Genomic DNA, 22,313 nt, shown 5'->3' with positions numbered 1-22,313 from the left:
ATTATGGAGATGTGGATGTACACGTCCTTCAAGTCGAGGGCGGCATACCAGTCCCCCAGATTCAGAGAGCGAATGATGGAAGCCAGGGAGACCATGCGGAACTTCAATTTCTTCATGAATTTGTTGGAGGTTTCGCAGTCTAAAATGGGCCTGAGCCCACCCTTGGCTTTGGAGATTAAGTAGTAACGGTAGTAGAATTCCCTGCCCCTGAACTCCAGAGGAACCTCCTCTACTGTCCCAAGCTATAGAAGTGTTTGCACCTCCTGCACTAGAAGTTGCTCATGAGAAGGGTCCCTGAAGAGAGACGGGGACGGGTGGGAGGGAGGGTGGAAGGAAACAGAATTGGAGAGACTATCCCAATTCTACCATGCTGAGGTTATTTGAGCCCAGGCATGCTAGAAATGGGATAGATGTTCACAAAGGGAGGGGGAAGGATCTGGGCATTGAACTGGTGTTCCATCCTCAGGCGTACCTTCAAAAGTTTGGCTTTGAGCTCAAAGGCTGCTTAACTGAGCCCTGGCCTTGGCTGGAGGAGGACTGAGATGGGCACCTCCTCTTACTTCTGCCCTACTTTCTGCTGTAGTCCTATCTAGGATGGGCAGAATAGAAGTGTGGAGCGGCCTGGGGCTTAAATGTTTCTTTGAGGGGCCAGCATGTGCAGCCCCAAAGACTTGAGGGTCACCCGCGAGTCCTTAAGGCTATGAAGCCTTGAGTCAGTCTGTTCCCGATAAAGGCCAGAGCAGTAGAAAGGCAGCTCCCGGATTAGAGACGGGTGTGTGCCACAGCATGTTGGTGATATTCTGAATAATTCTGATGCGGGGCAGAGCTACCCTTGAGGTCCCTTCAGGGGACATAATATCCACCATGAGATCCATGTCCTCAGAGACCTCTTCTGCCCGCAAGTTCAGGTACTGGGCCACCCTCCTGAGCAGGTCTTGATGGGCCCTGGTGTCCACAACGGGCAGGTGTGGTGGAGGTGCCTGCTACCAGCTCATCTGGGGAGGACCCCCAACTAAAACAACTACTGTACTTATCAGTAACTATAACTTTATTACTAACTATACTTTCAGACTATTTACAGGGAGAAAAACAGAGTCCACTATGGAATCGCTTGCTGACGCAAGAGTGGAATCGCTTGCTGACGCTTGCTTGACAAAGCTGAACTGAAGAGGTGGCGGGTCAGAAGGGATCTATATACACGGTCATAAAAGCACCACTCCAGGGGGCTCCACAGCCAACTCGATGGGTACCGCTAGGAAAAAACCTTCCGACGATCGTGCGTGCGGCGTGCACACACCTCCTTCGAATTGAAATAAGCAATCACTCGAAGAACAAGAGGAGCACCCCTTTCTTCTCCATATCTAATAAGTACAGTAACTCCCTACTTAATGTCCTCTCGCTTAACGTTGTTTCGATCTTACGTCCCTGCTCCATTACAGAACATGCTCATTTAAAGTTGTGCAACGCTCCGCTATAACGTCGTTTGGCTGCCTGCTTTGTCCACAGCTGGCAGCCCCCCATCAGCTCCCCTATGCCCCCCATCCCCCAGCGCCTCCTGCCTGCTGGCAGACCCCGCAGACCAGCGCCTTCCCCCTGCTCCCCCCGCCTCCTGCCTGGAGCAATCAGCTGGTTTGTGGCATTCAGGAGGCTGCAGGGAGGAGTGAGGACGCGGCGCACAGGCTCCCCCTCCCTCCTGAATGCCGCAAACCAGCTGATTGCCGCAGGCAGGGGAGGAACGGGGGAGGCTGTGCGCCGCATCCTCGCTTCTCCCCCCAGCCTCTTGAATGCCGCAAGACAGGTGATTGCCGCAGGCAGGAGGCAGAGGGACCAGGGGGAAGGCACTGATCCGTCGGCGAGCAGGAGGTGCTGGGGGGCAGAGGGAGGAGCTGATAGGGGGGTTGTCAATCTGTTTAATACCTGTATTAAATTGCTTGTTTAATGGTATAATGAATGGTATAATGGTATAATAAAGGTATATAATGCCTTTTGTCTGGCAAAAAAAATTTCCCTGGAACCTAACCCCCCCCCGCATTTACATTAACTCTTATGGAGAAATTGGATTCACTTAACATTGTTTCGCTTAAAGTCCATTTTTCAGGAACATAACTACGTTAAGTGAGGAGTTACTGTAGATGAATCCTTCATGAACACAAGCCTAAGCACTACACAGAAAACAAGCTTAAATGACTATACTTGCAAAAATAATAAGATTAATCCTCCACAGGGTGAGGTTGGATTATATGCCTGCACTGGCAGGCTAAAAGAGAGGAAATAACAGAGTGGGGCCCTTTTTGTTCCAAAATGTTGGCTCTGAAGAGTACATATGTGGTTTAATGTTTTGAAAAAAGTTGTGTGGGTGAGACTGTCTCCATATTCAGTCAATTTTTTTGTCTGCTGAATCTGACAACAGTTGTGCCAAATATGATGGTAGTTTTGTGATATGGATACATGTCCGTTAGATGGAGATCAATAATTTATTTCAGACAGGCTACTAAGATGTGAACAGATTAGTGAAAATGAAACAAGATAATCTTTACATTAGGAATACTCATAAATATCAGTTGTGTAAGTAGAATGCAGTTTATTATCTAACATTTAAAAGAGTGATTTAATATTTAAATATATGTTTACCTGTATTAATTTGGTCTTGTCATAGTCTTTGCGATGTCGATAAATACATTGGCTGAGTATTGCATAAAGTTTTTCCAAGTGAAATATATTGTAGTCTCTACTTTTTTCGGTGACAATCTTTAACAGTTTCTGGGGGGGGAAATGTATACATTTAAAATTGTGTTAAAAATCTGCATAGGCTTTTCACATGTCCAGTATCTGAACATATACAATAAAGCAAGACATTTCAATGGCAAAATAACTGGGGAATTTTGTATCATTAACAAAAAAGTAATACACAAGAGAATAGTTTTCAGAAAGAATTGAGATATGCCTGTTAGTGTTAAGCAAAAAGTTAATTTTTTTATGCTTCATAGAAAAAGGAAGTCTAAAAATTCTCAGCCAGACCAGCAATAGCACAAACACTGTCATGTGAAGGATTACTGTTACAAGTTAACTCTTCTCCCAGAACAGCAGGAAGTGACTCTTAAATGACTAAGCCATTCCAGCAGTAGCTACATCTTGCCTCACTTGACAAGAGGAAGGGATGTTGCAATGCAGGGCCTTCAGGAGTGGGTGTCAGGCCATAAGATACCCTTAAGTCTCATTCACCCCAAGGAAATCTAGCCAGCTAACCCAGAGAGTCAGTGGGCTGGGAGCAGTTACAGCCCACAGACACTTTTCCAGCGGAACGGGGCTGAGACAGAAGGAGCTCAGTTAGGAGGTCTCATTCAGGGCTGAAGAGCCCCAGAAATTTGGTTCCTCATAAGAGGAGCAGAAGGAGGAAAGATTCTTCTCACTGCTGCATCACCCCCAAAAAGCTTTAGAAGCTGGGATGGCAGGGGTAAGGAGGAGTGATGAACTGCAACTCTTTGGAGATGGTGGCAGATAATCTGAGGTGAGAGCAAAGGGCATATGTCTGAAAAAGCTATGAAGAACTCCATTAAACTTTCCTTTAAGTTTCTATGACAGAATTCCCACATAAAAATGATTATAGTTCCTGAAGCACCTATGAATTGTGCCCCTTAGTAGGTCCTTAAGGTTCTAGGCCTACTATGAAAAAAAGAAATCCTCTTTCTTGGAGAGATTCACTGAATGTATCGAATAATCTGAAACAAATAAATTTGAAGGGATTTAGTCTGTTTCATATAAAAAAAGTTATTTACCTCTACAAATTAGGTCTGAGCCTCAGGATAGAGGAAAAGTTGTAGTAGGGTGAAAGTAAAAAGAGAAAGTTACACCACAAGGTGAGTAACAATGGTTCTTTGAGATGTGTTCCCCTATGGGTGCTCCACTGTAGGTGGATCTGTGCCCCTGCACCTCTACTTGGAGATTTTTGATAGCAGTGTCCATTCAGCCTGCACTTGCACTGTCCCTCCCTTGAGGCTATCTAGCACTGCGCAGACAAACTCCCTCAGTTCCTTCTCTACCGCATTGTCCCATATTTACTCCTCGGGGAATTCTGCGCCACTGCACAATTTGCACGGAATTCCATGTTTCTCATGTAGAATTGGGACCACAGAGCTTCTGGCTGCCACTAGACTCTGCAGAGCCCAGCTTGCAGTGAGCAGAGCATCCAGCTCAGCAGGGATGAAGGCTCTGCACGCTCTGACTGCCTTGCTTGATCCTCATTCTCTGGGGGATGGGAGAGGGCCCAGGAGACCCAGCTGTGGCAAAGGGCGAAGAAGGACTACACCACACCACATCCCCAGGGGAGACAGTAAGGAAGCTGTGGGGGAGTAAAGGTTCTGGGGGTGCCTCACAGCTGGGCTCTGGGGGAAGAGGGGTGCAGTGTCTGATCTTTGGGGCCAGGGAGTAACCCATAGCTGGGCTCTGGGGGAAGATGAGTACCGGTGTCTGGACTCTGGGGGCCCACGCATCCCCTCCAGCACCCCTCAACTGGAACTGGGTTGTCATAGGGGTTTCTTTAACTCTCTGCTCCTGGGGGAATCTTTTCTGTTGTGTGTATTGTTGATATACTTGTTGACAGGTATTTTGAAATAAATAACCAAAATAATTGAAACTGGAGGGATTATAGTGTGTTTTGACAACATATGCAGAATTTTGCAGAACTTCAAAATATATTATGTGCAAAATTTTTATTTTTTGGTGCAGAACTCCCCCAGGAGTACATATTGAGAACTCTGAAGTAGAGGGGAGGAGGGCAGGTTGTGGAGCACCCATAGGGACACGCATCTCAAAGAACCATTGTTACTGCACAGGGTGAGTTTCTTTTCTTTCCCTTTCTCTCCTTCTTCTAGTAGTGTCCCTATGGGTGCTCCACTGTAGATGACTTCACAGCAGTATCCCCCATGGAAGGCTTGGGCTTTGGAATGGAGTCTGTTACTACAGAGAGTACTCAAAGGGGGGTCTAGTCAAAGCTCTAAGAATTAGGTTAAGATCCCAAGTTGGAGTATGTGGTCTCACATGTGGGAAGAGATACACAATGCCCTTAAGGAATGTATGTATCAATGGGTGAGTGATCACATAATATCCAGCTACTTGATGGTGGAAGGCTGTCACAGCTGTGAAGTATACCATAAGGGAGCTGGGCGAGTTTTGACTTTTTGAGGCCTAAAACGTAGTCTAAAATCAGAGAGAGGGAGGATGAGGCTGGGTCTACGTGCTTAGAATGACACCAAATTTGGAATCATTTCCATTTTTGTAGATAAGTACGTTGAGTGGTCAACTTTCATCTGTGTAGCAACACATCTTTCACCTTGTCAGAGCACTCAACCTCTAAGTCTTGGAACCAAGAAGGAGCCAAGCATGGAAGCGGAGGATCTGCAGGTTGGGGTGAAGGATCAGGCGGTCATTTTGAGAGAGTAGGTGAAGAATGGACCAAAGAGGAATACCGCCATCTGTGCCACGTAAGGGAACCAGACTTGTCTTGGCCAGGAGGGGACAATCAGAGTAACACTTGCTTTGTCTCACTGAATTTTCAGCAGGACTTTGGCTAGAAGAGGAAACCGGGGGAAAGGCATACAATACCACGTGTCCCACAGGAGGATGACGGTGTCTTCCAGTGAATGGTTCCACAGACTGGACCTGGAACAGTAACAAGGACATTTCTTGTTCTGGTAAGTAGCGAAGAGATCTGTAGTCAGGATTCCCCAAGGGGCGAATATGTTGCAAAGCACCTCTGAATTCAGTTCCCATTAGTGGTTGTTAGAAAAGTTCCGACTGAGACTGTTGGCTGTCATGTTCTGTATCCCTGGTGGCTGATATGAGCACGTTATGAAGGATGCACCAAGTCCAAAGTTTGAGTGTTTCTGTGCAGAGGGAGACAGATCGCCCCATGGAGATTTATGTAAAACATACAGGTCATATTGTGTGTCATAACCTTTGTGTGGGTATTCTTGATGAATGGTAGAAAGAGTGCACAGACATTCCTGACGGTCCTCAGCTCCAAAAGACTGATATGGAGGACTGATTCTGTGGAGGACCACTTGCCCTACACCTTGCAGTTGTGTAGGCGGGCTCCCCAGCCTATCAGGGAGGCATCTGTCATAAGAGTCAACGGTGGTGGTGGTTGCATGAATGGAACGTCTGCTCGAACATTGGATGGGTCTTTCCACCAGTCCAGGGAGTGCCATATTGTGGAGAGCATTGATACCAGTTTGGTTAGTCTGCCTCTGTTCAGGGAATAGACAGAATGGAGCCACATCTGAAGATACCTCAAGAATAGTCGAGCATTTGGACTGACCAAGGTGCATGCTGCCATATAACCTAGCAGCTGCAGGCAGTTCCTGGCCAATGTTTGGGGGCTGGCTAGGACTGTCTCTATGAAATTCGTGAGGGTGGTTAGCCTGTGCAGCAGGAAGAACACTCTCACTTGTACTGCATTGAGTTTGGTACTGAAACTCCAGTCACTGTACAGGGATCAGTGTTGATTTCTGTATGTTGAGTTGCAGGCTCGGCTGTGCAAGGTCATCTGGGTAGCTCGTACTGTGTCCTCGAATGAGGAAGCCCTAAGGAAGCAGTCATCCAAATATGGGTAGATAACAATACCCAGTGTTTGCAGGCAAGCCGCCATGACAGAGAGAACCTTGGAGAATACCCTGGGTGTGGACGAGAGGCCGAATGGGAGCACTCTGTACTGATAATGATCCTGGACAGTAACGCTGTAGGAGACAGTTTGGCAGACTCTCAGAGACACTAGATGCCTGCAAAGTATGTGATTCGTACGTCGCCCAAGGATCCCAATACAATCATTGGTGCGGGGGAGGGGGAAGGGCATAGCTGGTGGAGGTTCCCAAGGAGGCCTGTACCATGATTGCATGTCAGCTTGATGGAACTGTTGGCCTCAGTGCTGGCATCTGCAACAGTCTCTGTGCCGAAGTCCGAACCTGCCTCGGTACCATGTGGTGGGAGACAGTCCCTGGGCGACGGAGAATCATGCCCTTCTGAGGTGACAGACTGGGAGCCCCTGGAGTAGGGACAATGGGCCTAATGGCACACCCGCACGGTCCAGAATGGCCACTGCGCCGGCTGTAGCACCATGGGGTGGAGGGGGGGAGTGGTTTGAGCTGCCTCCTGCCTATAGTGGCACCGTTCCAACCAGTGCCGGCGGCGTCTTAATAGTAGGACTCCACCTCTGAGTCCAATGACTGAGACTTCAAGCATGGAGACTACAGCAGTGCCCAGTGGGACAGTGCTGGGGAATGGTGCTGAGGGGAAGGCAAGTGATGCTGCATCCTTGCTGGTTTGCCTCTGGACAGCACCGTGCTCACTTGAGGTGCCAGAGGTCTGTCTTGCCTGGCGGGGGGACTGCTGTGCAGTCATGGCGATCAGGTCCCTGGCCGCCTTGAATGTGTCCGGGGTGGAAGGGAGCTCCAACTCCTCCACTTGACACTCCTTAACAGGGGAGTCCACTGGCACTGGACTCAATGGACCCTGGTGCTGGCCTGAAGTCACCAGTGCTACCTCCTGTGAGGTAGGCCTAGGTGCCCCTGCATGGGATGCACATCACTAGCTTTGTCTGTCCCAGCTGCTCTAATCGTGGGTGAGTGCCCTCTATCAGTCTTCTTGTGAGGCACCAGCGAGTGCCAGTCGCTGAAGATGCGAACTTCGATGCCGGGGAGCGTGTTGAGGGTTTCTATGCAAAGAGTCTTTCCTTGGTGCCGTAGTCTCTCTAAACAAGGCTGCTCCACTCCGCACGGATGTGCTGAGTGCCAGGTGCTGGCTGGGGGCTGGTTGGGGGACAAAGGGCTGCCTTCATGACGAGTTGCTTAAGCCTGAGTCCCTTTCCTTCTTGGTTCTATGGTGGAATCCCTTGCAAATCTTGCACCGATCTGTTTGATGGGATTCCCCCAGGCACTTCAAGCAGGTGTTGTGGAGACAGCCCTTTGGCATCCATTTGTGGTAGGTCACACATGATTTAAAACCTTGGGATCGAGGCATGCCCTGAACCCCAAGAGGGGGAAACAAATGGGGGGAGGGTCCCAAACACTAACTAAATGAACTACAACTAGTACTATCTAACTATTCACAGGCTGGAAGAACAGAAACCACTCAGGGAATGCTTGCCAAAGCAAGAGAAGAGATACTCAGCTCCACCGACCGTCACTGGCAGAACTGAGGAGGTGGTGGGTTGGCATATGCGGCGCCATAAAGGCGTGACTCCAGGGAGCACCTAAACCGACCCGACTGATACCGCTAAGGGAAAAACCCTTCCAACAACTGTGCACATGGCACACGCGCGCGCACACACCCCCCCCTCTACTTGGAATGGATATGAGCAATTACTCGAAGAACTACTGAAGGTTAAAACACAGACCACTCTGGTTAGCCCAGAGAAGCTGTAATGAACCTCATTGTTCAAGCTGTGTGTGTGTGTGTCTCCATCTGACCTCCTTGGCCAGATTCCAGATGAAAGCCCCAACTCCTTCCAGCAGCCAACTCTTATCCCCCACCTCTCAAGTCCTTTGTTCTCAAGCTGGTGAACGTTGCTTAGCTCCTCTGCAGAAAGAGGGGAAATCTGGGGAAATCTATATCCCTCTGAGTCGTTGGTTGCTAGGTGTCTATGTCCAAGTGACTGGATTTGTCATTGTCTTCTCAGATGCTCCACTGATATGGGGACTAAGGCTCAGACAGCTAAGCAACACCCGCACCTATGTCTCTCAGCCTGCCAACAGAAAACAGCCCTTTCCTCCCTTTTAATGGTAACAATGCAGCATATAGGGGAAACTGAGGCACACAAATTATAGAAAATTCCCACTTTGTCACATTTGGCATAATTGGTAAAATCACATTTAGCTAGGAGAATCTGATAATTTCAGATCCTGAAAAGGAGGGAGATGAAAGAGAAGACTTCTTCCCAGGAGGTTGAGCTGCTTGTGTCCCTTATTAGACAGAATAGCCTTTGGGTGTTGCTGCCTTGTTCTTTCGGTAACCGCTTATATCACCGAAGAGTTAGGTGGTGGGTGCGAGAATAAAATGAAGTGGATGGAACAAAGTAACGCTTCTCAGCCCTCTCTCTTTTTTTTGGGGGGGGGGGGCGGGGGGCGGAAGAAGCACAAGAAGCAGAACTGTGCCACACCAGCTTTGCTGGGTCCCTGATGGCCTTGTTGATTGGGAGGCTCATCCAGCTGAAAGGGACTGAAAGGCTGCACAATGTCCAGCAATTGTGCTGAGGCTCGTGAACTTCCACAAGCTGAATCTGGAGCTTGGATACCACCCTGTGCATGAGCATCTGCTACTGCCTCATCCAGTGAAAACAATTAAATCGTCCCCAGAACTAACTTGCCTTCATCTTCCATATACTCCAACGGGCTGGTTTGTGTTGGCCTGACAACAGTAAACAGGGCTCATGTATCGATCCCCGGTGTCTAGGGTAGGGCTCCCACAGCCCTCAGCAGTGCCAGTACGAGAGATCAACTGGCACAGGAGAAGGACCCCATAGCACAGGATACCACCTGTCCCTTGCCAATCGTGTCTGGTCCAAGGCCCAGACCTTCTAATGGCTTCTGTGCAGGGCTGACTCTACCTGCTGCTACAGAGATGCCTGAGGCACTTCCGACTCATCGGAAGAAAAGACCGGATCCTGAATTACTGGTGGGACTGACAGTAGCAATGTCGGCATACCAAGGCTGACAGGTGGGATGGGAGAATGACCTGCATCCTTGGGATAGCCTCTTCCTTTGGAGTAACAATGGCCCAGAACAGAGATGGTCCCAACAGGAGAGATGAATGAGGACAAGGTAGAGCAAAAATGTTCTCTGTGAGACATAGGTCTCAGGCTGCCCTGGGATGAAGGGAGAGTCCATTGGTGGACCATCGGATCTGGGGACACATTATAGGCGCCATGTTGACTCTAGATATGGAAGTGTGCACCAGAGGCTGTTTGTCCTTAGTCACTGGAACCAGTGCTGGAACCGACAGATCTGTATCCTTGAACACCACTTTCTCTCACCAAGACGATTTACTTGTGCCCAAGTCCCTAGCGCCCATGTGCCCAGGGTCTCCTGACTTTGACATGGCCAGGAAGGGATCCTCTTTCTTCGGGGCAGTCTTTGAAGACTGTTTATCCCTATGCCTATGAACATGCCTCTTAATCTCATGGGAAGCCTTCTTTTTAGGCTTAAAAGTCTTAGCCTCCATTCTTGCACTTGTGCTTAATGAGGCACTGACTGCTTGATAAGACTAATGTACTGGGGAGAGGGGGTGGGGGGAGGAGAGGAGGCCCCGGCCCAGATCTGACTGGGGGTCTCATTGCTTTCTACATCAAGTAATTAAGCCCTGGTTCCTGACTCTCTCAAATTCTTGGAGGAAACGGAGCAGCACACGCTGCACTTGGCTGAGACGTGCGCCTCACCTAGGCAGTAGACGCAGCATTGACATAGATAACTCAGAAAAGAAGTGAGGGCAAGAAGCACAGTTCTTGAATCCTGGAACCCTGGGCATAATCCCAGCCTTCTCAGAGGGGAGAAATTCCCCAGAGTGGGGAACAAAGGGGAAACAACTAACAACACTATACCAGAAAAATATTAGTACACACTATTTATAATATATTTATAGAAATGATTCAGTAGATGGGAGATAAGTATACTGAGGATTCAGGCTCAGACCATGCAGCACTAAGAAGGAACCGGAGAGGAATCAGCCCACCTTTTATGCGCTCAGTTTGGAGTATGAGGACAGCTATGGCGAATGTATAGACCAATGGCCACTGCTTGCCAAAAATTCAAGACTCAGGAGCATGGTACACATGCATACCCATGTGTGAAATACACATAGGGACCATCACTCAAAGAAAAATTGTAACATCATGTTTTGAAACAAATCAATTAAGTACATATTACCACCTTATCCAAACAAACTTGGTGTGAGAGATAACTGGAGCCTGAAGCTAACTTACTATGTTTTGAACGCATTCCTACCAGAAATAAGGTCTTTATATTAGGAACGTAAGTTTAAAAAGACTTTCACGATCATAGTAAACACTGTATTAATAGCTAACACTACTAAGAGCTTTTAAATATGTGGTTCCAAAATTTAACAAGCCCTTTTATGAATTAAAATCTGGGCAGAAACTGATCTTTTCTAGAATTTAATGGAAAGCAGAAATAGGTCACTACCATTTTCATCAAGGAAAAAGTAAGAGCTATAATTATCTCATAATCTTCAATTAACCAATGCCAGTTATAGTAAATTATTAGCTTATTTAACCCTACTTCAGTTTCAGAAAATAGAAAGTATACATACTTTAAGATCTTCGTAGTCCACAATGAGAGGGGAAGCTGGCTCAGTGAGGATCTCTATGGCTCTCTCAGCACTGATGAGCTGCTGCTGTTCTACTTGAGAACGTCTACAACGGGTCATACGAAGTACACACACATCTAGGATGAAAAATTAAACTTTAAAATCAGGATTTCTGTCAAATTATCTGGATTAATTCATGGACCAAAGATCCAACAGTTCTGTTGAACTAGACTAGGGTATCATCTCTCTCTGGAGTGCCAAAGGTAGGATTTCAAAACGGAAATTGTATTGCCCAGTGATTTCCTGTTCTTTGCATTTCCCAGTTTGCGATGTTTGGTTTGTGCTTCTTTTCCAGTACACACAAGAGGCAGTTCAGACTTCACCATGCCATGTCCCAAAAAACCCTCTCTAGATGAAAGCATCTAAAGCTGTAATGAAATACTAAAATCCTATTAGCTGATTAAGCATAAATGCTTAACTGTAACATCCTACAAACTTAACTATATACATGGATTTCAAAGCAGGCAATATAAAAATCACTCAAACGGTTTCTCAGAGGGAAAAGACTGGGGAGAAAATCATAAATAGGTAACATTTACAGGCACACAGAAATTGCCATATTGAATCAGATCCACAATCCATCTAGTCCAGTATCTAACACTGGATACTTCAGAGGAAGGTGCAAAAAACCTTATATGAGGCAGATGTGGGATAAGTTAGACCTCCCACCACCCACCCAATTAATCCCTAGCAGTTAAAAGATTTAAATACTGGAGCATAAGGTTTAGTATCTCTTCCAAGAATTGTTAGCATTAACAACTCTGGATATTCCTATTATCCATAAGCGTGTCCAATCTCTTTGAATCTAGCTAAATTCTTGGCCTCAACAACATCCTGTGACAATGAGTTCTACAGTTTAATTGCGTACTGTTTGAAAAAGTATTTCCTTATACTGGTTTTGAATTTGCCATCTCTTGATTTTATTGAACATCTCCTTGATTTTGGGTCAAACGATGAAAACAGAAACTCCCAATCTACATCACCTCTTAGTCTTCTTTAAAGGTAAACAATCCCGGTCTCTTCAACTTCTCTTTATATAAGAATTTTTTCATGCCCTTAATCATTTTCATCGCCTTTTTCAGAACCCCCAGTTCTATAATTTTTTTTTTTTTTTTTTAAGATGGCATGACCACGACTGCACACAGTATTCTAGAGCAGTGTTTCTCAACCTTTTTGATACCAGGGACCTGCTTGCTGCTTTTCTAAACTGTGTCAGGGAAATCTCAGGGACCGGTGCTGGTCTACGAACAAGTCGTTGAGAAACACTGTTCTAGAGGAGACTGCACTGCTGAGTTATATAATATTTTCCATGTTATTCTCCACCCCATTCCTAATGCATCCTAATATCTTGTTTGCTTTTCTGACTACAGCTATACGTTGAGAAGAGGTCTTCACTGAGCTGTCTACAATGACGCCCAGATCCCTTCCCAAGTTGACACAATTAATTTAGAAAACTATAAGATATACGAGTAGTTAGAAGTTTTCTCTCTGATATGCCTCAATTTGCATTTATCAACAATGAAGAATTTCATTTGCCATCCTGTTGCCTACTCTCCTTGCTTGAGATGGTCCCTCTGAAGTTCCTCATAATCTATTCTCAACTTGACTAACCTAAATAACTTGTCTTATGTGAAAGATTTGCTACCTCATTGCTCACAAACATTAATAAATATATTAAATAATATGGAACCAGGATGCACCCTGCAATTAACCTTTCACCATGATGAAAACTGACCCTTTATTCCTATTTTGTTTCTGGTCCCTTAAGCAGTTTTTGATCTAGGACTATACTTTCCCACCGGCCCCCTCGCTATTTAGTTTCTTCAGTAGACTTTTGTGCGGTACCTTGTCAAAAGCCTTTGAAAATAAAAATGAACTACGTCAACTGGTTCCACTTTATCCACTACTTAATTGACACTATTTTTTTTCCAAATTATTTTTTCAATCGATATACCACCTATAGATCTAAGACTGGTCTGAATTCCCCAGATCACTACTAGTGCCTCTTCAATATAGACACCGTTTGCTATCATTCTCTGGATTTTGACCAGTCAGACATCTGGGATATAGCAACCAGTTATGGACAAGAAAGCAGGGAAGGAAAATTTTTTTTTTTTAAAAAAAGAGGAAAACAGTCAGTCCCCCCTTTTTCCTAAAAATTAGTGCTGTTGCAATTATCATTTGGAACATTGTACTTCCAAAGGATACTTCTGATGAGAACTGCATGCTGAGCCTGTTACATTTTGTAAAGATGTTGGTGCTGGATATATAAGAAAAATAAGGGAGGAAGTAACATATTTGGATTTTAGTTAAGCATTTAATTGAAAACTCGGAGAAACCTCTCAATTACCACCACTTGCCTGGATATGAGCAATATTGCATAAATTGGAATCTGGCTGAAGGACAGACACACAAAGGATTATTACAAATGACGAGTTATCGGGATGACAGAAATGTTTCTAACAGATACTGAACCATTAGAAACTAAACCAACTTGAAGAAATACATGCAAATACATCTGAAGATGCTAATCTGATGGTAAAGAATTAAGCTGCAGCAACAGAAAAAAGAAAAAAATAAAACTGGATGCCTCATAAAAAGGCAAATTAGACAAAAGACTAGAAAACAGTAATGTCAGGAGAGGCAGGGTAAGAGTGGATGGTAAATTACACACGAGTTTGCACGGTGATATCGCAGCATAAGAAAGGCAAGGCAAGTTTGAAAAGAATACAGAGGCATCATATCACATGACAGAGAGATAACAGTCCTATCTCTGGTACAACTCCACCTGGGTTATTTGATTAATTCTGGGCACCGTGTTATCAGGAAAATACTAATATAGTAAAAGGAACTGAGTGAAGAGCAACAGATGATTAGGTGCAGCTAGAAGAACTGACGTAAGAGGCAAGATTTGAAAGTTAGCCAACTAAGTTTAACTTTGTTTAAGTGATGACAAGAGATTGGTCTGGTTGGAACATTTATAAAAATATTTGAAGGATATCAACATTAAGAATGGAGAAGCATTATTTAGAATAATAAAAACTATAAAATAAAATAGGATGAAATTGAGAAGTTTAAAATTAATAAATGTACAATAGAAAACAATATTTCATTAATAAGAAGAGGGGATCAATGAGCTATTAGGTCTTTTCATCTCTAGATTCTGTGATTGTCCACTTACCATTGCAATCTTTCTCTTCAGAGTTTTCCATTATTTGAGAATTGGGAATTTCTCCATTACATCCTTCACTTTCCTTTCTCAGTTCTAAAAATACAGGAATCTTATTGGTTTCCTTTTCAGATCCATGCTTAGCATTGTCACAGATGGCTCTCTCTTTCCCACCTTCTGCCTCAGATTTGTTTTCACAACCATTTGTCTGCCGTTCCTGAAGAGCAGTTTCCTCTTCTTCCACTGAAGAATCACGTGTGACCTCAGCTTCAGTTTGATCCACACTAGAATCTTGATTTTCCAGCAACACTTCTCCATCACTCTCAATTTCATCCTGCTCTTCTTCTGGAATTTTGTTCTCTTTATTGAATTGAAAAATCTTCCTCCTCTTTTTTATACTACCCAAGGACCACCTATTCTTTCTGCGAGGTTTTTTCTTTGATAAAGCTACAAAAGAGAGTTACAAAAAAACCCAGGAGTAACCCAAAAATATTTGTCAAAATCATTTTTCAAAATTTTTATCTACATCCCAAGTCTTTCTTACTTGATGAGCAAGAAAAATGACCAGAGAAAGAAGGTTACTCACCATGTGCAGTAACTGAGAGTCTTCGAGATGTCTCCCCCTATGGGTGCTCCACTGAAGGTGCGGCAGTGTTCCCTGTGCCTGGGATCAAAGAGATCTTCGGTAGCAACACCTGTTGGGCTGCACACATGCTCCTCCCCGTCTCGCGCTGTGGATATTATCTATATATAGCACTGCAGTCCAATTGCCCTCAGTTCCTTCTCTACCACAAAAATCATTGAGCTCTGAAGCAGAGCAGAGGAGGGCAGATAGTGGAGCACACATAGGGACACACAGCTTGAAGAACTTGAGTTACTACACAGGGTGAGTAACCTTCTCTTATTCTTAAAGTAATGTCCCTGTGCATGTTCCACTGTAGATGACTGTAGAACAATGCCACTAGATGGAAGGCTGGGGCTTCAGAGTGGCGTCAATTAAGGAGGAGAGGACAGTACATCCTAGTGGGGTATCTGATGCTGCATCATGGGTAATTGCATAGTGTTGTCTAAAATTGTCTGCGGATGCCCAGGTGGCCACTTTGCAAATGTCAGTGATCAGTACATTGTTGAGAAGGGCAATCTAGGTGAAGAGAGTGAGTGGAATGTGCTTGAGTTCTGGGTGGAGGTAGCTAGTTGTGCAGTTGATAACAAAAGGTGTATGCACTGAGAAATCCCCTCAGAAAGATGTTGTTGGGATACAGCAGCTCCCTTCGATCGTTTGGTGGTTGAGAGGAATAAGCATGGCGTTTCTCTGAAAGATTTTATTCTATCAATGTAAAAGGCTAATGCTTGCCTAACTTCCAAGGTGTGTAGCGTCGCTTCATGTGGATTGGTATGTGGCTTCGGGAAGAAGCAGGGAAGGTGGATAGGTTGGTTCAAATGGAAGGACGACAGCAGCTTAGGTAGGAATTTTGGATGTATGCATAATGTGACCTTGTCCTTATGAAAACGTGTGTGTATGGGGCGGGGGGGGGTATACCATGAGAGCATCTATTTCTCCTATTTGTTGTGATGACTACAAGAAATGCTGTTTTCATGAAAGGATGAATGTAGGTGCATGTTGCCATGGGCTCAAATAGTAGTCTGGTGAGAGTGCAAGACAAGGTTGGGATCCCAGGGTGGAACAGGATGTCATACGTGAGGATAAAGGTTCAAAAGGCCTTTAAGGAGTCTCATCACGAGCATGTGTGTGTGTGTGAGAGAGAGAGAGAATACAGACTAGACATTATCTTGGGGTGGAATGCTGTGATGATGGCCAAATACACACAAACGGAGCTTGTAGATAGGCACAATCTTTTTAAGGTCTAGAGTATAATCTAGAATGAGAGGTAATGGGGAATTCATCACTGAGACATGATTGGCTATGCACCAGGACAGGAATCTTTCCCATTTTTGGATATAAGTAGGGCGAGTCATGTCACGTGTGCTATTTAAGATAATCTCTTACTGTCTCTGCTGAACAGGTCATATCTGAATTCCAAAACCATGAAGGAGCCATGCCTTCAGATGAAGGAGACATAGATTGGGATGGAGGATTCAGCCCATGTCCTGCAAGAGGATGTGTGGAATCAATTGCAGGGTTATCGGAGAACATACCGTCATACATAGGAGGTAAGGATACCACATTTGTTGTGGCCATGAGTATGACTCCAGCTCATTCCACCTGTATTTTGTGAAGTACCTGGAACAAGAGGGGAAAACGTGGAAAGGTGTAGAGTATTAGAGCATCCCACATAATGAGAAAGGCGTCTCCCAGAGACCCATGGCCTAGACCCGCCTATACAAAGAGATCTCTGTGGGGAAATCCCCAGCAGTTGAATATGTGCTGAAGAACTCTTGCATCTAGGTCTCACTTGTGGTCTTGTGAGAATCCTCTGCTCAGCGAGTCTGCCGTGGTGTTCTGGTGTCCAGGCAGATACGTGGCCAAAATGTTGATGTCGTGGTGGATATACCAGTTCCACAATTTCAGTGCTTCTGAGAATAGCAAGTGGCACCTCACTCCGCCTTGTCTGGGGATGTAGAACATGCAGGTGATATTCTCTGTCATTACTTGGATATTACTCTGTCATGCCCGATGTCGAATAGGGTAGGAAATGTCGGCACACATTGTGAACTGCTCGCAGTTTTAGGTTAACTTGCATGGAGGATTCTGCCGGGGACCATCTTCCCTGCACTGTGGGTGTCTGAAGGTGTGCTCCCCAACCTATTAGGGAAGCATGGGTTGTTAGAATCAGGGATGGTCCAGGTTGGAGAAAAGGGACCCCTATTCAGACATTCTGGGGTTGTGTCTAGTGTAGAGTTTCCTTGGTCTTGATAAGCATTGTTAGGAGTCTGTGAAGACTGCATCTGAGGTACGTACACTTTGCGTAGCCACACCTAGAGACAACGCATGTGCAACCTGGTGAGTTTTACCCCGAACGTGGCTGCTGCCATATGGCTGAGCAGCTGTCTTGGCCGAGATCTGCAGGCTGTTTCTCACAATGGATACAAGGTTGACTATTGTAGAAAATCTGTGAGCTGAAAGGAAGGCTCTGGCCTGTATTGCATCCTGGTGTGCCGCAATGAACTCCAGATGTTGTACTGGTGACAGTGTTGATTTTTGTATGTTTATTTGAAGGCTGAGGTTTGAGAAAAGGTCCATTATCTTTCACATTTCATGAATTGCGTTGGATTCGGATGAGCCTTGAGAAGACAGTCACCTAAGTATGGGAATATGACGATGCCCTGTTTGCAAAGGTAGGCTGCACTGTGAGGACTTTGGAGAATACTCGGGGGGCTGTAGAGAGTCCAAAGGGTACTACAGTAGAACCTCAGAATTACAAACACCTCGGGAAGGGAAGTTGTTAGTAACTCTGAATAAAACGTTATGGATGTTCTTTCAAAAGTTTACAACTGAACATTGACTTAATACACCTTTTAAATTTTACTATGAAGAAAAATGCTGCTTCCCCTCCCCCCTTTTTTTGTAGTTTACTTTTAACACAATACTATTCTATATTTCTTTTATCTTTTTTGGTCTCTGCTGCTGCCTGATTGTGTACTTCCGGTTCCAGATGAGGCATGTGGTTGACTGGTCAGTTCGTAACTCTTGAGGTTCTCCTATACCTTGTATTGGAAAGGATCAGTCCCCAGGATGAATCTGAGGAATAATCTGTGAGCAAGGTGTATGATGTGAAAATATATGTCTTGGAGGTCAAGGGCTGAGAATCAGTCCCCCTGTTCCAGTGCTGGGATAATGGTTGATAGCGTAGCCATCTTGAAGGGTTGCAGTTTGATGAACTTGTTGAGATTTCGTAAGTCTAGGATTGGTCTCCATCCTCTGGATTTGTGTTTGATCAGAAAATAGTGGGAATAAAAACCTTCTGTGACTGGGAGCCATAGAACCAGTCCCATCCCAACACAGAAAAGGTTATTTATTTTTTCTCGTAGAAGGTGTTTGTGGGAAGAGTACCTGAAGAAGGAGGCAGAGGAGAGGTGGGAGGGATTGGAATGCATTACCCTTTTATGATTATTTCCAGGACACACTTGTCCTAAGTGATTTGACACTATGATGGATAAAAAGGGGTTAAATGGTCACCAAACTGGTGGGTTATTAAAGATGGCTGCAGCAACTGGAACAGGGGAAGGCTTCTCGGGGCCTCAACCAAAACTTCAAAACTGTTGTTTAGAGAGAGGTGCACGAGAGGTAGGCCCTTGAGGCAGCATTTGTCTGCGCTTCAGTGAAGGGTCTCATCTTCGTTGCATGTCATACTGACGATGAGTGGTGAAAGATAGAGGTCAGGGTATGCTGGTATTTCACCTGACATCTCTTCGGCGCTGATGTATATATACCGAGAGAGTGGAGAGTCACTCTAGAGCCCTTTAGAGAAAGTAGGGACTCATTCTTGCATTCGGCAAATAGCTTGGAACCCTCAAGGGTAGCTCTTCAACTGTACTCTGCATCTCTTTAGGGAATCCAGAGCGGTGAAGCCATGACACTCTTCTTATTACCATGGCTGTTGCGATGGAGTGGGCAGCTGTGTATGCAGAATCCAGGGAAGTTTGTAGTGCCATGCGGGCCAGAAGATGTCCTTCAGACGTGAATGCCTGCAATTGCTCCTTCTTATGATCTGGCAGATGGAGACAGAATTCCTGTATTTCAGAATAGTTCATATTATTGTATTTGGCCACGAGAGCCTCATAATGGGCAATACGAAACTGGAGTATCACAGAAGAACATGCTTTGTGACTGAACAAGTCTAGTTGCTTCCAGACCCTGTTGTGGGGGATTGTCCTGGGGTGGTGTTGGAGTCCTTTCTTGTGTATTGCATGGATGACCAGGGAGTTTGGAATAGGAGAGGGAAAACGTTTCCAGATCCTTAACGGGGACATGGTATTTTTTGTCCACTCACTTGCAGGTTGGTGGGATGGACACTGGAGTCTACCAGAGCACCTTGACAGGGTCCAACAGAGCCTCATTAATAGGGAGGGCTATCTTAGCCAACATGGAGGTGTGTAAGATATCGAACAGCCTGTGTTTTTGCTTTTGACTTCCCCAGTGGGATCTGGAGATATTCTGCAATTCTGTGGAATAGTTCTTGAAAGCGTCTGAAATCATCCACTGATGTAGAAGATGGTGGCATGATGGCCTCATCAAGGGAAGAGGAGAAGTGGAGTGGTGGTGTAAGTTCTTTCTCCATTTCTTCCTGTTGTTCCCCCATCGGTACTGGATCAACATCACATGGTCAAGAGATGGATGAGAACGGCGATCGTGCATATTTCTGGCTCTGCTCTATGGGCGTTTTGGGAAACTGCACCCTGTACATAACCCATGGGTCCCAGTAGGGCCAATGCAGAGGAACTGGCATGTGGGGTTGCATCCATGGGGGACTGTACCAGGGTCCTGGTTTGGTTTCAGGCTCTGGATAACGTGGACGAGCAGAGGATTGTGTGGGTGTTCTGGAAATGTGGGTAGAATGGAGTACTCTTCATCCTCGCTGGGGAAGGGTGGTATGGTTTTTGGTGGTAAAGGGGAGTAGTGTTGTGACTCCGGGGAAGAGGCATAAACTATCAGGAGCTTGCTGTAGAGGAGCGGAAACTCAGGGAGTATCAGAGATGACTAGGTCCCATGGATATCTGTACTCCTGTGGAGCAGTCAGGAGCATCATCGGCACCGGTGGCTGTTTGGAAAGTGAAGGAACTATCGGTGCCAAGGGTGGAGTGTATTCCCTTGAGTGGCCAGTAGATGGCGTAGATGGTTTGCCCGGTGCCGAGAGCCTCATTGGTGCCAAGGATTTGGTCGGTGCTGAAGCACCCAAGGTTGTCTTGGATGAGGCACTTGGTACCGTTTCGGAAGCTCTTGCACTGTGGTTCTCGGTCCCGAGAGACAGTGTGTCCATCTGTGGTCCTGCCCTCTGGACTTCTGTTCATCTCCAGTACCAGACGTACCCGGACAGTCATGGGAGCGAAGTTTCACCCTGATGATGTTGAGGCTACTGACCTCATAAGAGATGGCTTTCTCTGAGGTAGCTCCTTCGAAGGCAATGTAGTGGCCTGTTTCTTCCTGTCTAAGCAGGAAAGAGGATTTCCTCTTGGATGACTGGTGAGTGGGGTTCAGTTGATGACCAAGCCAAATGAGAGAGCCACGCCAGAAAGGTATCCGGGCCGGGGCCAGGGTCTGAAGCTGGCAGGAGAGAACTTTCTATGAGGAGAAGTTTCAGTCTGAGTTCATGGTCCTTTCAGGCCCAGGTGGTCAAGCTGATGCAGTGGGTGCACTTGTGTGACGTGGCCTTCACCAAGGCAGTGGATGCACCATGAGTTAAACGTCGCTCTGGGAAAGGTCTCCCGAAAAGAGAGGCACCTCTTGAACCTGGGAGATCCCAGCACAGTCCCAAGGGGGTGGGGGAGAGCTCTCATTTGGGGAGGACGGGAAACATGGAAGCATAAGGTAATGGGGAGGGAAGAGAAAAAAAAAATCTTTTAATTATTATTATTTTTTTTTTTTTAAGGGAGAAAATTAATGGAAATGGCTAAACTACTAATGTAAGGTAAGTTAATGAGAGTATCTCTAAAAGTTAAGGAGGTAGAAGGGCTCTGCTCCTGATCTGGTCCCAGACCAAAGGCTGTTGAGAAGGAACTGAGGGTGGTTGGACCGCACAGTGCTATATATTGATGGCGCCCACGGTGCAAGACAGGGAAGAACCAATGCATATCCCAACGGGCACTGCTATCAAAGATCTCTAATCCCAGGCACAGAAGGTGCTGCCACACCTACAGTGGAGCACCCATAGGGACACTACTCAAAGAAGAATTTAAGTATTTTAATGCTAGACCTTGTCTTGACAAGTCATAGGTTTGCTATTAGATTTAAAAGCATTAAAAGTTAATTATGCAACAGCATTCACAAAATGTTATCAACTTAAAATTTGTGGGGAGAATTCTTATGTTATTAAATTATATATAGTGACAAAAAAACTAAGCACTTTACAAAACACTAAATAAGACCATTCTCTGGCACAAACCATTAAGCCACTGTAAAGACAAAATATTGGGACAATTATTCAGGTAATTGCAGATGTAGATAGATCGTTAACAAGACAACCAAAATCAGAACATGAAGTAGGTGGTTTTATGGGCGGATTTGAAGAAGTGACTGCAACTGTACAAGGTTTAGGAGTCCTTCTACTGGACACTTTCCAGATTGTATATGAAACTATACCCAGAGCTACTTAACTTGCATGGAATAGAGTTTGCTTATGTCTTCCACAATGGAAGGACCCTTTGTTTTGACTGAGTGCAATACCAAAGAACATGGGTGAAATCCTGGTCCTAGTGAAATGAATGGGAGTTTTGCCATTAGACTTCAGTGGGCCCAGGATTTCACAATATATCATCTAATCTGGTTTACACCTAAATTGAATTGGAAGCTAAACTTATTTGTGCTTCAAGTCCTTTTCACAGTGTAGGGAAAAGGTGGTGAATATGAAACCGTTTTCCCTTCAGATATCTACAACTTATGATCCCACATTCATTTGCTTATTTTGCAGCTGTTTAGTCATTCTTGTTTGGAATTACAGTAAGAAGCGGGGATTTGCATTACAAGGAGTATTATGGCTCAGATTTGGGGGAGCTTTGGGTGACGAAGGGAGGGAAAGGTCATGGCAGGGAAGAAAAGGATTAAGGCGGTCTCCAACTGAAAGAAAGATTTGAGAAGCTAAGTCTTCAGAAACTG

General features: G+C 45.4%; 1 protein-coding gene across 4 annotated transcripts in view; it reads right to left on the bottom strand.

The window, feature by feature from the left end:
- Window positions 1-22,313, bottom strand: part of ATAD2 (ATPase family AAA domain containing 2) — a 97,897-nt gene that overhangs the window by 4,037 nt on the left and 71,547 nt on the right. For all 4 annotated transcript variants that reach the window (XM_084620483.1, XM_084620482.1, XM_084620485.1 and 1 more), the window contains 3 exons: window positions 14,555-14,989; window positions 11,317-11,450; window positions 2,632-2,760 (listed from right to left, as the gene is read on the bottom strand). In XM_084620483.1, coding sequence (XP_084476609.1) covers window positions 2,632-2,760; window positions 11,317-11,450; window positions 14,555-14,989 — 698 coding nt within the window. The remainder of the gene's footprint in view (window positions 1-2,631; window positions 2,761-11,316; window positions 11,451-14,554; window positions 14,990-22,313) is intronic.

Source organism: Lepidochelys olivacea (assembly GCF_965140295.1).
Source record: "Lepidochelys olivacea isolate rLepOli2 genome assembly, chromosome: 2".
Lineage (NCBI taxonomy): Eukaryota > Metazoa > Chordata > Testudines > Cheloniidae > Lepidochelys > Lepidochelys olivacea.
This window is presented reverse-complemented; position numbering and strand designations above follow the sequence as displayed.